Source organism: Pan troglodytes, chromosome 8 (genome assembly GCF_028858775.2).
Source record: "Pan troglodytes isolate AG18354 chromosome 8, NHGRI_mPanTro3-v2.0_pri, whole genome shotgun sequence".
NCBI classification, from domain to species: Eukaryota; Metazoa; Chordata; class Mammalia; order Primates; family Hominidae; genus Pan; species Pan troglodytes.
In genome coordinates this window covers 85,685,245-85,700,970 of record NC_072406.2, presented here as the reverse complement: position 1 = coordinate 85,700,970, position 15,726 = coordinate 85,685,245, and the positions used below count along the sequence as shown (strand labels likewise).

Genomic DNA, 15,726 nt, shown 5'->3' with positions numbered 1-15,726 from the left:
TATTGAAATATATATACTATGCAATTCATCTATTTAAAGCATACAATTTAGTTGGTTTTAGTATATTTCTAGAGTTGTGTAACCATCAGAAAGACTAATCTTTCTGTCTCTATAGATTTGCCTTTGCTAGACATTTTATGTAAATAAGGTCATATGGTATATGGTATTTTGTGACTGGCTTCTTTCAAAAAGTTTTTTAATTTTGGTGAAGTCATATTTATCTATTTTTTCCTTTGTTACTTGTGTTTTTGTTGTTATACCTAAGAAATCATTGCCTAATCCAAGCTCATAAAGATTTGCCCCTGTTTTTTTCTGAGAGTTTTAGTTCTTACATTAGGTGTTTGATCCATTTTGAATTAATTTTTGCATGTGATGTGCAGTAGGGGGAGTGCAGTTTATTCTTTCGCATGTGACCATTTGCAGCTTTATTCTTTTGTAGTTGACCATTGTTGAAATGACTGTTCTTTAGCCACTGAATTGTTTTGGCACCCTTGTCAAAAATCAATTGACCTTAAATATCAGGTTCTCTTTCTGGACTCTCTGTTCTGTTGTGATAAATGACTACTACATCACTTTTTTAACTTCTGTTTAGAATGCCTTATCTGCCCTCTCCACTTGGCAAACTCCTAGTTCATGATTCCTCTCAAATGTTATCTAGCAAAAGCCTTGCCTTCCCCAGCAGGTCTTCCCCAGCAGGTCTTTTGCATATCTTTGAACACTTACAGCATGTTTTCCATCAACCTTTTGCAGTTGATATTTAATGTCTCCTTCAGTAGTTAGTAAGCTTTTTGAAGGTAGAGACTGTGCCTTTCATATCTGAATCCTAGAGCTTTAATGTAGTACTTGACATGTGGGGTGCTTTTAGTATATTTATTAGCAGGAAAAAGTGGTTTGTAGAAGTATTGAATTTTGTTTTGGATATGTTCATTTCTAGGTGCCTTCAGGACATCTAGGTGCTAATATTCAATAGACATTTTTATTTATTAATTGAAATTTGCTTTTATCTTTCTTATTTTGTGTACTTATTTGTTAAATATTTATTGAGAACCTGTCATGTGCCAGGGCACAGTGCCAGGCTCTGAAGTTATAATAGTGAATTAAACAACATCCTACACTCATGAAGTTTTCATTCTAGTAGGGGAAACATACAGTATGCAAATGGTTTAAGAATGTTGACAGGCTGGGCACGGTGGCTCACGCCTGTAATCCCAGCACTTTGGGAGGCCGAGGTGGGCGGATCACGAGGTCAGGAGATCGAGACCATCCTGGCTAACACGGTGAAACCCCATCTCTACTAAAAAAATACAAAAAATTAGCCGGGCGAGGTGGCGGGCACCTGTAGTCCCAGCTACTCAAAAGGCTGAGGCAGGAGAATGGCGTGAACACGGGAGGCGGAGCCTGCAGTGAGCCGAGATCGCGCCACTGCACTCCAACCTGGGCGACAGCGAGACTCCGTCTCAAAAAAAAAAAAGACAGTTGACAATAAAACCAGCCAAGGACAGCTAGAGCCTGAAGGAGAGGTCAACACTGGAGATACAGACTTTGGAGTCATCTTCAACGAGGTGATAATTGAAACTATAAATATGATAATAGACAGAAATTCCAAGTGATTGAACATATAGGAGGAATAATACTGCAGAGAGAATCTTGAGGATATCCAAAGTTTTGGGGAAAAATGATCCAAATGTGGGAAAACCAGAAGAGCAGAATCTTGGGAACCAAGGGAAAAGAGAAGGAAAAAAATATATAGAATAGTCAAAGAGGATTAAGCCTATGAAAGAGCCAAGGGTTCAGATTGTTAGATAGTCATTAGTAATCTTTAGAAATAAATTTCAAGAGAGTTGCTGAGCCAGTTTTTAAAAGATTAAGGCCAGGCGCAGTGGCCTACGCCTGTAATCCCAGCACTTTGGGAGGCCAAGGCGGGCGGATCATGAGGTTAGGAGTTCGAGACCAGGCTGACCAACATGGTGAAACCCCATCTCTACTAAAAGAAAAAAAAAAAAATACAAAAATTAGCTGGGCGTGACGATGGGTGCCTGTAATCCCAGCTCCTTAGGAGGCTGAGGCAGGAGAATTGCTTGAACCTGGGAGGCAGAGGTTGCAGTGAGCCGAGATCACGCCACTGCACTGCAGCCTGGGCAACAGAGCAAGACTCCATCTCCAAAAAAAAAAAAGATTAAATCCTGAGACTTTTTGGAACCACTAAAACTCTGCCATGATTTTTTTTCTTATTATGCTATATCCATGAATGAAGATTTGAAATGTATACATTCAGTTGTTATTCATCTCTGTTCTTATCTCTATGGGGCTTCATTTTTTTTTTTTTTTTTTGAGAGGCCTGAAAATTTGTTCCATAAAGAATCTCTTTCTCTCAGAGTTGTTATCCACTGAATTTCTTTCATTTTGAAAGCCTTTGCATTTTTAAATTCCATCGATCTTGGTATAAGAATGTGTTTGCTTTCTTGGGCTAAACATTATTTGACCATTTGTAAAAATAGTTGCTATGTGTATGTATAGACAGTTATATATGGTCAGCTAACATGTAACTTTTTTTTCCCAAATAGTGACAGAAATGTTGGTAAATGTTCTGAGTATTTGCTCTGATGATGAACTAATGACTGAAGGTGAAGACCAGTTTGATGGTATGATTATTCATCTTACTATTTTTTTTTTACTGTGAAATGGTATTTCTTTACTGCCTAGCCTCAGTACACACTATTTTGCAAAAAATAGTCATTGCTTTCAGAGACTATGCTATTTGATAAGTAACAAGTTACTTTTTTTGGATATTAAGATTTGAAAATAATTTCAGTGATTTCATTTTTTTTTATTGTAATATGGGGAAGAAGATGAACTTTGGGAAAGGAGAAATTTGGAAGAAAGAAGATAAGGAAAGGAAAATTGAAGTGTTAAAAGGATGTAGTTCTTGGCAAATATGGACACTGGTTAGAGAAAAGAGGATAAAAATACTATTTGTTTTATTAGAACAATATTCTTAGTGCATCAGAAGCATACCTGAACTCCCAATTTTGCTTTTCCTGCCTTTTAGACACTAAAATAGACTGCTTCTAAATTAGTGTGATTGTGTTCTAAAAGACCACTTGCTAATTTAGTTTCAGATTCTGAAAGCATTTTTTTCCACAGAAACAAAGTTATACATCGTTGTTGTTACATAAGCCAACAAGCCTATGTACCTAATGCATGTTTATAGTAAAAAGTAATACTATAGAAACAAAATTCATTTTATTTTGTTTTGAAATTTTTATTTAAAACTTTATTATTTAAATGTTTAATTTAAAACCTGAGTACATAAAAAGGTAAACAATATATAAACTGAAAACGATTCCCTTCCATATTCCCCTCACATCTTTGTTTTAGTATACTTTTTATAGTTGTAATCAATATTTCAATGTTTCCGTGTATTAAACATGGTCTATATATTGGTAAGATTTAATAGCTACGTATTTCTAAGTCCATTGATAAACTATAATGTTTGGCTAGATGTGGTGGCTCACGCCTGTAATCCCACCACTTTGGGAGGCCAAGGCAGGAGGATCCCTTGAGCCCAGGAGTTGGAGACCAGCCTGGGCAATATGGAAAGATTTCCTTGTCTGTATTAAAAAATGTATATATACACACACACACACGAAAATTTAATTTTCATAATCTCATTGGCAACTGGGTTCTAAATTATCCTTATGAATAGCAGTAAAATAAACATATTTGTATAATAGCTTTTATTTTCCTCCTTGGAATAAATTTATTGGAGAGAATTATAGAGTTATAGAATTAACTCTGTAATTCTTTTAGCTTCATTGTTTTAGCTGTGAACTACCAGATTGCTTTGCAGAAGGATTGGACCACTATGAAGTGCCTCCAGCAAGGAATCCATAAACATATTTCTCCACAGGACTACCTCATTGGATTTTGGTCATTTTTACTTATTTTCTTCATGGCTATATAGTAGTAAATTATAGTTGCTTAAGTTTACATTTCTTTGATTTCTAATGATGCTAAGAAGAAAATTACTGTTTTTCCAACTGTGTAAACTATCCATTTCATTTGATCACTTTTCGAGCAAAATCTGAATGAAGCCTATTTAGAAATTTCTTTACTTACAAACAGGTTTGATTCTTAAACATTTGAAAGCCCATTTGTTGAAAGTACAAGGTAACTGTACAAGCGCTACCATTGCCATCTGTTGGTGGTAGGCAGAGATGTGCTTTTATTCTTACACATTTGTTAATAACTGACATAGTATATTTATTATCAGTTATTTTTTAGTTTGGATAGTAAACGTTAGTGAATAATAATTACTCTTCCTTATTTTAATTCTCTTTCCTTTTTTTTTTTTTGAGACAGAGTCTTGCTCTCACCCAGGCTAGAGTGCAGTGGCGTGATCTCAGCTCACTGCAAGCTCCACCTCCCTGGTTCAAGCAATTCTCCTGCCTCATCCTCCCAAGTAGCTGGGATTACAGGTGCCCACCATCACGCCCAGCTAATTTTTGTATTTTTAGTAGAGATGGGGTTTCACCATCTTGGCCAAACTTGTCTCGAACTCCTGACCTCAGATGATCGGCCCGCCTCTGCCTCCCAAAGTGTTAGGATTACAGGCGTGAGCCACCATGCCCAGCCATTGAATAGTTTCAAATAGATATTTTGTTTCCCTGTTCTGCTGTCACTGTTTTAAGAATAGACCTCGGCTCAGATTCTAGTTCCTTCTAATGGCTCTGTGGCATCAGATGACTTACTTAACCTTTCTGAGTCTCAGTTTCTCTCATGTTCAAAGAAGTGACAGTAATACCTACTTCATAATGTTGTAGGTATTGAGATAATGAATAATTGAAGTAATTATTGCCACATAGCCTACTTTTTTTTTAGAAAGTTTTCTATTTTTCAAAATCTGTGAAATATTTAGTGAGTTTTAATTGATATTATGTTAATTCTATATCTGAATCTAGGGGGGTTTTTTAATTTTTTTTTTTTAAGAGATGAGGTTTCCAGCCGGGTGTGGTGGCTCATGCCTGTAATCCCAGCACTTTGGGAGGCCGAGGCGAGTGGATCATGAGGTCAGGAGATCAAGACCATCCTGGCTTAACATGGTGAAACCCTGTCTCTACCAAAAATACAAAAAATTAGCCGGTCATTGTGGTGGGTGCTTGTAGTCCTAGCTACTTGGGAGGCTGGGGCAGGAGAATACAGTGAACCCAGGAGGCGGAGGTTACAGTGAGTCGAGATCGCACCACTGCACTCCAGCCTGGGCGACAGATGGAGACTCCGTCTCAAAAAAAAAAAAAAAAAAAAAAGAGATGAGTGAGGTTTCCCCATGTTACCAAGGCTGGTCTTGAACTCCTGGCCTCAAGCAGTCCTCCCACCTCAGCCTCTCAAAAAGCGCTAGGATTACAGGCATGAGCTACCATGCCTGGCCAAGTCTTTTGTTTTTCCTTCCTTCCTTCCTTCCTTCTTCCTTTCTCTTTCTTTCTTTTTTAAAAAATAGTATTTAGTTTTCCAAACTAAGACCAAGAACTCTTGCTCTATATAATTATTTACTATTTCCTCCATTTAAGGTTATATAGTTTTTCTTTGAAAAAATTTTGTCATTATCAAGTTAAATTAATACATCTGTATTTTATGTTCTTATTACTATTACAACTGGTGTCTCTTATTTTCTATCTGTGTAAAAGAATATACTATATATTTGTGGGTTTATCTTATATCTAACAAACTTGAATCAGCAGAATTATTTTCTATGATAACTTTAAATTTGTTTTCTATTACTTTAAAAAATATGTCATTTATAGGGGATTGATATTGTTATTTATTTTCTGTATTTTTACCTTTCTTTTATTCTTTAAAAGTTATTATGAGTATTGCAATAGTATGTTAAATAGGAATGATGGTAGATAATGCTTTAGTCCTCTTCTTATAATAATAAGAAAAAAAGGTTCCTTGTTAAGTCTAATTATAGTACTTGGTTTTAGGTACCTATGATTTATATGAATAAAGATACTGAGTCATATTTTGAGATGGAACCAGAAATAAATATAAAATTTTATTATATTCTAATGAGAAGATTTTATATATTATCAGTATTTTTCCTATTAGTATGATAATTTATCCACTTGTTATTATCATTCTTGCATTCCAGGGATGAATTGAATTTGATCATTAAAGAGGCAGTGCAGTTTAATGAAAAGGATCAGTGGTTTAGGTGTCTTGTCACTACCGTTCACTAGCTGTGTAATCTTAGAAAAGGCACCTAATTTCTCAGGTTTTCTTATTCAGAAACTGAGGGAATAGAGAGGATGAAAATTCTTTCCCACTCTTAAATAATTTTAAAAATTGTTAAGCACCATTTATGACAATGTTTCTATGGGAAAATACACTGAGTTCCAGCTTTGAATATTAGAAATAGATCTCCCTTTACTGCTAACAGGGCAGGTACAATTACTCCTCATTTTTTTCACTCTTCCAGTACCACGTATTAGGAGTAGGGACTCTAAGAAAGTTTTAGGAATATGAGTCTGGGAGTTTGCATGGAGAAATGGGAATAGTTTGAAAGAGAAAAGAATGTTGAGGAAATGGAGGACAGAGGAGGAGATTCGGATAGATACTAAGGTTTAAAGTGGGGTAGGGAAAGAACTACTGGAAATAGGTTTATTTCCCTTCCTTATTTGTACTCCCTGATTTCTTCCCTCTAACTCCCTCCATCTTTTCTCCTTTCCTTTCACTGTAACGGCGTGCCTTCTGTTCTCTCCTTCCTCTTTTCCTACACAACGGTGAACCATTCTATGGAACTGGTCTGGGGAGATATCTGACTTTAGAAAGAAAACTTGATGGGATGGCTGTGGAATCAGAATAAGGGTTTAGTTTTTCTTTGGGGAAAGAGAGCAGGATTGGAGATTTCTGAGTGTCAGGAAAGAAGAAGTAATTTTTGTATATTTAAAGCTAAGATGGCTGGGCGCGGTGGCTCAGGCCTGTAATCCCAGCACTTTGGGAGGCTAAGGCGGGTGGATCACCTGAGGTCAGGAGTTCGAGACCAACCTGGCCAACATGGCAAAACCCCGTCTTTACTTAAAAAACACAAAAATTAGCCAGGCGTGGTGGTGCGCACCTGTAGTCCCAGCTATTTTGAAGGCTGAGGCAGGAGAATTGCTTCAACTCGGGAGGCAGAGGTTGCAGTGAGCCGAGATCACCCCATTGCACTCCAGCCTGGTTGACAGAGCGAGACTCGGTCTCAAAAAAAAAAAAGCTAAGATTAGGTAAAGGCATAAGACTGTTGTTAAGTGGTAAATCTTTGGTGCTCTGTATTGTTTAGTGTATGTGTGGGATCATTTTTAAGACAAAAATTTGCATTAACACTAATGTATAAACGCACATAGCATCCGTTTTAGAAGTGTTAATCATAAAAGAGAATTTTTGAAAACTGATTTCTGTGATATTTAGGTTGCATGCAGTTTTTTCCAGGTGTTTATCTTTTGTCTTCAGTTTGGTAAAGGGAAGTACATAATCCATATGTGTTGCAGTTTCACTAAAATAAATACATTTCCTATAAAGGAATAATATATCTCAGCATTAGAATGGAAGATATGGAAAGCTCAAATGAAACCACCCCAGCTGCCTACTCTTAGAACTGTTACTTGATTTGAAACAATCTGTTGCTATTTTTGCAAAAAGATGTCCCCCAAATTCCCAGATTGGATTGGGGACAGAAAGCACATACTGTTGCTCCTGAGTATATGCAAAAGTTCTGCAATTCAGATTTAGGAAATCATGTGCTCTTGTTAGGGAATATGGGAGGTTTAGCTTTTCCTTTGTTGGGAGGGGGTGAGGTTTTCTACTGAGGCAGTTTATAAAGTTACCTACATTTCTCTGAATGTACTACAGATTTTGCAGATGTTGGTGTCCTTGAAGAACCACACAAGTTTGTATTTCATTTGTGTCATTACCTTTTACTTAACATACTTCCACAGGTGACACATTTCCTTAGGGGTATGACTATAAATGTGCAATTGTTGTTAGCAGTCTTTTATCAGTCTTATGTGTTTTCACATGTTTTTTTCTGTCCCTAATTATGTCTGCTTTCATCAGATATGATAGTTATTCTGTCCATAATTTCTTCCATGCACATGTCTTTTAAGAAATCTTTACTTTAGAGTTCTACCTAGTTGCATCCCTCTTTATTCACCAGATTCTACAGTACTACATTTTTCAAATTTCCAAATATGAGGGCCTTCATTTTTCTCCCTTTCTTTCTACATTCATTCTTCAGTACCACTGCCAAGTTAAATCTCTATCTTTTTATTTGTCTCAACCACCTTTTCTCCATCATTCACTTCCTTTTTTCTGGACTCTCCATCTGAAGAACGGCTCATATATGGCAATAAAAAAGGTACAGACCAGACAGAGTAACATTGTTTTGAAATATGACTTCATAAGTTATCCTCATGTCCATGTAAGTTAGCACATTCATTGAGTAATGTCTATGCAGAGTCCTCTTGGGCCTTGTGCAAATTTAGCTTAAGTTTTATCTGTGTTAGTGTTTGGTATTTTTAGAAGTCATATTCCAAGATATCTGTCTTTCTGTGCATGGAAATATTTTCCCTCCTTTTCATTCCTGTTTTAAAATTTCATTCTTTTGCTTATTTGTAATGTTTTGTACTTTTCCCTGCATGATTAGGGTTGTTTGATTGTCTATTATTTCCCAAAGAAATGTTACTGTGACCATTTACTTTAATATGATGCATGATGTGTTTGTAGACTGATTTAAAATCCTGATTTGTACAGTGTTTTTATATTCCTGTGAATTTTTCATTTGATATCAGTATAGTTTACATGTCATTTGGTTTTATAGATATAGAAATTAAATCTGAAAATATGAATGTACTTATTACAGCCATCCTCCCCAACACCCTACTGCTTATCCCCAGTCTAGCTACTTTAAAATTCTGTCAATTTTAAAACAAAATGTTTATAATCATTTATTAGAAGAGAATCAGACTTACCTTCTATCCTTGAACAAGTCACTTAATAACCTCAGTTTCTTTGTCTATAAAATGAGGAGATTGCACTTTATAGTATTTCCAGTGTCTCTTCAAATTCTAATATTCTATGATTCTTATATTTTTAGTTTTTGGGGTTTTTTTTGTGGGTTTTTTTTTTTTTTTTGGTATTTTAAAAATACCTGTTTAGAGTGCTGTGGTACCCAGGTACCCACACAGTTTTGGACTTGTAAAAGCTGTAGCTTCAGTGCTCATAATATTTACCCTTTAGAAGATCATAAACATGTCATGGAGCCTATTTTTTTCCCCTAAAATATGTCTTTTGTTTCTATCTTTCAAGTTGGATTTCTTTTTCTCTTTTCTTGCAGTCAGATCCAGTCATTATCTTAGTTTTTAATTATATGTAATTGTGGACTGCTTGAATTTTAAATGAGATGTTCTCTCCCAGAAGACTTACAGTTGTTCAGACCTCTGTATACCTAAGGCCCCTTTTGAATTAGTGTCTTTAGCCTTTCCTTAACCTTCTCCTCAACCATGGTGCTTCCATGTGTGTTTCCATTGTGTTGAAGCACGGCTCTAAGGAACCACACTTTTGGGTCCAGAGTGATTCTAGTTGCTATATATGAAATAACAGGACTGAGATTGATGTTGTTCTTTCTGGAGGCCAAGGGAAGGAAGATAAAACCTTTGAGTCATTCTTCAGCCAAGGATTTAGTTATTTTGGTTTATTCTTTTCTACATCAGTCGTAGATAGCACAGCTAACCCTTTAGAGATGAAGCAGTAGTGATCCTTTAGCCATGTTTTTCTTGTTGCTTATGTCATACTCACCTAGAGATGTAAAAGATTGTATATATTTGCATGACCTTAGGAGCACCTGGTACATTAGGCACCTGGTGCATTGTTGAAATGCTGGTATGGCCCTTAGTTCAGGATTACCTGCACAGTAGCTCCTTCATGCCATTCATTTTAGACCAACTCAAAGCAAAGAAGCTTATTCTGTCATAGTCTGATGGGATATTGTCAGCCTGCATGTCAAATACTTTGTGATAGTTAAATAAGACTACAGGACTGTTACAAATTCTTGTCTGTTAGTCTGCATGCCATAGGCTGTCATGAAAATTAAACAGAGACTATAGGATTATTATCAGTTTTTGCCCTCTGGTTTGTAATGCAAGTTGGGCTCAAGTTTGTTTGTTTTTTTTCCCCATTGCTGTTTTACTGATTAGCTAGTAGAGTAAAATATTAAAGTTTGTGGATTACTTTTTATTTCTATATTTATCAGACCCCAGTATTAGACCAATGCTGAGCTAAACATTGAGAGAGCAAGACATTTTTTAGCATGAGTTCATCTAGTCCCCCCCATGTAAGCTGGTGGCAGGGGTCTTGGTACTGGTTTAGATGAGTGTGGAACAGGCTAATAGAATATTGTAAGCATGCATGCCCTAAACTTGAGCCTTTCTCTCTATTTATTCCATTGAAAGTAGGTTCAGCTGCAGCCCGGAAAGAAATCATAAGAAACAAAATTCGAGCAATTGGCAAGATGGCAAGAGTCTTCTCTGTTCTCAGGTAATGATATATTTTCTTGATTATTTGTTTTGCAGAAATTACGTTTATTGTACCTTGTTACAAGCATTGTCCCGCATCTAAAAGCAAAATGGGGCCGGGTATGGTGGCACACTCGTGTAATCTCAGCATTTTGGGATGCCAAGGCGGGCGGATCACCTGAGGTCAGGAGTTTGAGACCAGCCTGGCCAACATAGTGAATCCCCATCTCTACTAAATATACAAAAATTAGCCGGGCGTGGTGGCATGCACCTGTAATCCCAGCTACTCGGGAAGCTGAGGCACAAGAATTGCTTGAACCCAGGAGGCAGAAGTTGCGGTGAGCCGAGACTGCGCCACTCCAGACTGGGCGACTGAGCAAGGCTCTGTCTAAAAAAAAAAAAAAAAGAAAGAAAAAAAGCAACAGGGTATCATTCTTCCTATAAAGAAGTTACTTAGGCCTGGCCAGGCGTGGTGGCTCACGCCTGTAATCCCAGCACTTTGGGAGGCCAAGGCAGGTGGATCACGAGGTCAAGAGATTGAGACCATCCTGGCCAACATGGTGAAACCCTGTCTCTACTAAAAATAGAAAAATTAACTGGATGTGGTGGTGCATGCCTGTAGTCCCAGCTACTCGGGAGGCTGAGGCAGGAGAATCACTTGAACTCGGGAGGTGGAGGTTGCAGTGATCTGAGATCACGCCACTGCACTCCAGCCTGGGTGACAGAGTGAGACTCTGTCTCAGAAAAAAAAAAAAAAGGGTACTTAGGCCCTTAGGCTGGGTGGCTCATGCCTGTAATCCCAACACTTTGGGAGGCCAAAGCGGGCGGATGCTTGAGCTCAGGAGTTCAAGACCAGGCTAGGAAACATGGCGAAACCCCATCTCTACAAAAAAGAATACAAAAATTATCCGGGCTTGGTGGCATGCACCTGTGGTCCCAGCTACTCGGGAGGCTGAGATGGAAGGATCACCTGAGCCCCAGGAAGTTGTGAGTAGTGAGCCGTGATTGTGCCGCTGCACTCCAGCCTGGGTGACGGAGTGAGACCTTGTCTCAAAAAGAAAAAGAAGTTTATATATTTGTATACTGAAGATGGGAACACAAGTCCCTTTGAAGCTAAGATTTTTGACTCTGGTGATTGTTATTGCTCATCTTTGGTATCTCTCTTCCGTTTGTGATAACACTAAATTCACACCTTGAAAATTAGAGCAGGATAAGAAGGAGGGGATACTTTTTAGAGTATTCTTGATGAACTTGTTCATCCATATAGGAAGTCCCTTGTGCTGGAGCCATAAATTGCCTTCCCTGGGGTTAATTCAGGAAGACCAGGTTTAAGGGTACAAATGAATAGGTCAGTCTTTAAAAATTTGTTTGCACAACTGACTACATCAGACATTTGAACTTCAGAGCATATGAAATACCATATTTTCTCAATAGTATGATGCCCCTTGATGAATCTTACCACATATTTAATAAAGCTTTTCAGGAAAAATAATATATGCCTCAGTGGTAAGGCACACCCTCATACCTGAAACACTTAAAATATAGAAAAATTAATGTCTTGAAATTGAGGAAAATATGGTAATAGCAATGAATGTCATGAATTTTATATATGGCCTATATCTAGACCCTATGTCTTCTTTTAAATTAAGTACTTGTTGGAAGTATCTGATATTTGTTATATCTCTCTGCTATAGGGAGGAGAGTGAAAGTGTGCTGACACTCAAGGGCCTGACTCCCACAGGGATGTTGCCTAGTGGAGTGTTAGCTGGAGGACGGCAGACCCTGCAAAGTGGTAATGATGTTATGCAACTTGCTGTGCCTCAGATGGACTGGGGCACACCTCACTCTTTTGCTAACAATTCACATAATGCATGCAGGGAATTCCTTCTGTTTTTTAGTTCCTGTCTCAGCAGCTGACCTAGACAGGGTACTGTATTAGCTAGTGTCTCATTAATACCTGATCAGGGCAGAAAACTGATAGAATGGGTATTCCTTTCAATTGAAAATAATGGTCAGTTCCTCAGCTTTTCATGAAATGATATGGGAGCAGCTCATATCATAATGTCTGAAATATTTATTTATTCATTTGTCTAATTCACCCTTTTCTTTTAAAAGCCCCAGTTTCAGAATGTGAATCAGGGATATTCCTGTTACTAAAATGGAAATGTAATTCCAAGTTTCTTTTTTAATTTTTTAAATTTATGTCATTGTATTGGACTATGCTTATATTTAAAACTACTTAATTTAGAGTTAACTACCTGCTTAGGCCCCAGAACATTACTTATGCCCTTCAGTTACCAAAAGATTTGTGCAAGGTTTTGTACCCTGGTAAATGATGCCAAAGTTTGTTTTCTGTGGTGTTTGTCAAATGTTCTATGTATAATTAACTGTCTGTAACATGCTGTTTCCTTCCTCTGCAGATGTAGCTGCTTTCCTAAATCTGTCTGTCTTTCTTTAGGTTAGCTGTATGTCTGTAAAAGTATGTTCAATTAAATTACTCCATCAGACACTTGTCTGTCTTTCAATGTAGAAGCAGCTTTGTAGCACCTTGTTTTGAGGTTTGCTGCATTTGTTGCTGCACTTTGTGCATTCTGAACATGAATGTAACATTAGATATTAAGTCATTGTTATAAGGGGTTGAATTTAAATCCTGTAAGTCAAAATTGAAAGGGTGTTATTAAGTGTGCCTTTATTTTGCATGAAAATAAAAAGAATTATACGTAAAGCATTCCTGTAATCTGGCTCATTGAATATTTTATACTTAAAAAACTTTTTTTGGCGTAAATATTTGTGTAAATACTGGGTTAACTTTTTAAAAGCCCATTACAGATTAAATAGAAGAGAGTGATGTGAGTATTAGTGACCATACACAGTAATTCAGTCTAGATTTCTTTTCCTGTGGTTGGAAAGCAAAAATACATGATGTGGAAAAGCCTGAATTTCTTGTAGTCACTTTTGACAGCCCTCTAAGGGTCATTGTCTATTAAAATAGCAACAGATCTGATGTTTTCCGTAGTCATAATTAGGTTTCTTTTTGGTGTTGTAATTAGTGACTTTTTTAGAGAGAAAAAAATAGGCAATTTTAACGTTTTGAATGAATTTACATTTGACTTCACAATTTCATTTCACTTGGTTCCATAATAAGTGCTCTTTCTTTTTTTTTCTTTTCTCTCTTCTCTTCTCTTTCTTTTTCTTTCTTTCTTTCTTTCTTTCTTTTTGTCTTTCTTTCTTTCTCTCTCTCTTTCTCTCTCTCTCTCTGTCTTTCTTTTTTTTTGTGCATGTGTACGTGTGTGTGTGTGAGAGAGACAGACAGGGTCTGGTTTCTTGCTGTGTCACCCAGGCTGGAGTGCAATGCAGCCTCAACCTCCTGGGCTCAAGCAGTCCTCCATTTCAGCCACCCAAGTAGCTAAGACCATAGGCACATGCCACCACAGCCAGCTAATTTTTTGTATTTTTTGTATTTTTTATTTTTTTATATTTTTGTATTGCCCAGGCTGGTCTCAAACTCCTGGGCTCAAGCAATCTTCTGACCTCAGCCTCCCAAAGTGCTGGGATTATAGGCATGAGCCACTGTGCCTGGCCAATGATTGCTTTTCAATAAAAAAAAAATTTTTTCCTGTAAACAATTTTTACTTGTAGCCTATACATGTTCTATTTTAAATGTCATTGTATTGTTCACTACCACCACTGGTATATCTGAAAAGTACACTGTGTTTTGAAATTATAAATTTTCATTCTGAATGAGGTTTCTTTTTTTGATTTTCTTTAAAAAAAAAAAAAACCTGCTTTGATTTGCTTTACATTCCTTGCCCTCCATTTTTCTTATTATATTGTAAACATTAGAAAAATGAACTAAAAAGAATTTCATGAATGTACATTAAAACAAGATCTTAAACATTTGATAAAACTAGTAAAAATGTTAATAGAAAAGGATGAACTTTAATAGCTTCAAAAATATTATACTCTTCTTTGTTCAGAAAAGAAAAATAAAACCAAAAGGGTATCATACTTAAATAAATCTACAGTATAGTCATCTCTCAGTTATCCTTGGATATAACATTACTTTTATATTGTATCCGCAGCAAACCTTGCTTTCGGATTTCACGATTAGCCCCTGCTAATTACATGCTTTGTTGACTTCTGTTTATTCTTAATTTGTACACGGCTTGAAGCTCATTCCTTCAACTTTGAAACCACCCTCAACTGCAGGGGAGGTTTGAAAGACAGCAGCTTTGCTGGAGGGACTCTCTATTCTCAGCATGGACTAAGTTACTGGAAGGAATTGAGTTTAAGGGGTCTAATTTGGGACCCCTTAAACTAGATAGCTTCTAGTTTTGCTAGCTCTTGATAGTGTGGTTTGGGCATTTGGTCAAAGTTATTTTCCTAGCATAAGATAAATCCACTTTGAAACAAATAACAAAAGTCATACAAAAGCTGCATGTTTGTGATTATTTTTTAAAAAGTTATCCTACATTTTAAATTTTAGTAGATAATGTTCCCTGATGTTAGTGTGTATAACTGAGAGTTAGGTATTGCAAAAGGAAAAAATTTTAATTCTAAGACCTCGTGCCTATTTGTCAGAAAATAAAAATTGTCGTTTCAAGAACTTTAAAAGTTAATTTACATGATGTTTCTTGAGTGTTTTTACAAACTGCACAACTCTATTGGAGGTGGATTTTCTGTTCATCTTTATTTTATGTATGTTTTCTTTCTGGGAAATTTGATTGGGAGCTAGCACTGTAATGCTACCCTCACCAGGATCTATATGGGAAATATATGTGGCCAATTCTATGTTAGTAATACCAAATTCCTCTTGGTCATTTATCTTGCATAGTACTGAGGAACACAGTTTGAGATAGCACTATGCTCAAACTTATTAAGGCCATGACAAGATGCCCTATATAACTGAAAACAAATAGAGGAGAAATAGTGCCTTTCAGATAGAGTGTTGCAATTAGCAATCTGGGCTCAAGTGATCTTCCTGCTTCAGCTTCCCGAGTAGCTGGGATTACATATGCACACCACCATGCCCGGCTAATTTTTTAAACTTTTTTTGGGGGGAGATGAGGTCTCTCTATGTGTTGCCCAGGCTGGGCTCAAACGCTCAAGGGATCCTTCCACCTCAGCCATCCGAGAGTGCTGGGGTTATAGGCATGATCTTCCATGGCCTGCCCGATTT

General features: G+C 36.9%; 1 protein-coding gene across 12 annotated transcripts in view; it reads left to right on the top strand.

Annotated features, from left to right (window-relative positions):
* The window catches only part of PPP3CB (protein phosphatase 3 catalytic subunit beta), a 59,070-nt gene that overhangs the window by 38,834 nt on the left and 4,510 nt on the right, over positions 1–15,726 (top strand). For 5 of the 12 annotated variants that reach the window (XM_508174.7, XM_009458714.4, XM_063780765.1 and 2 more), the window contains exons 10-12: positions 2,565–2,642; positions 10,485–10,569; positions 12,242–12,339. In XM_508174.7, the coding sequence (XP_508174.3) occupies positions 2,565–2,642; positions 10,485–10,569; positions 12,242–12,339 (261 nt within the window). Of the gene's footprint in view, positions 1–2,564; positions 2,643–8,365; positions 8,393–10,484; positions 10,570–12,241; positions 12,340–15,726 lie in introns of all 12 variants that reach the window. The other 7 variants (XM_001142940.6, XM_009458717.3, XM_063780768.1 and 4 more) reach the window with 3 other exon arrangements.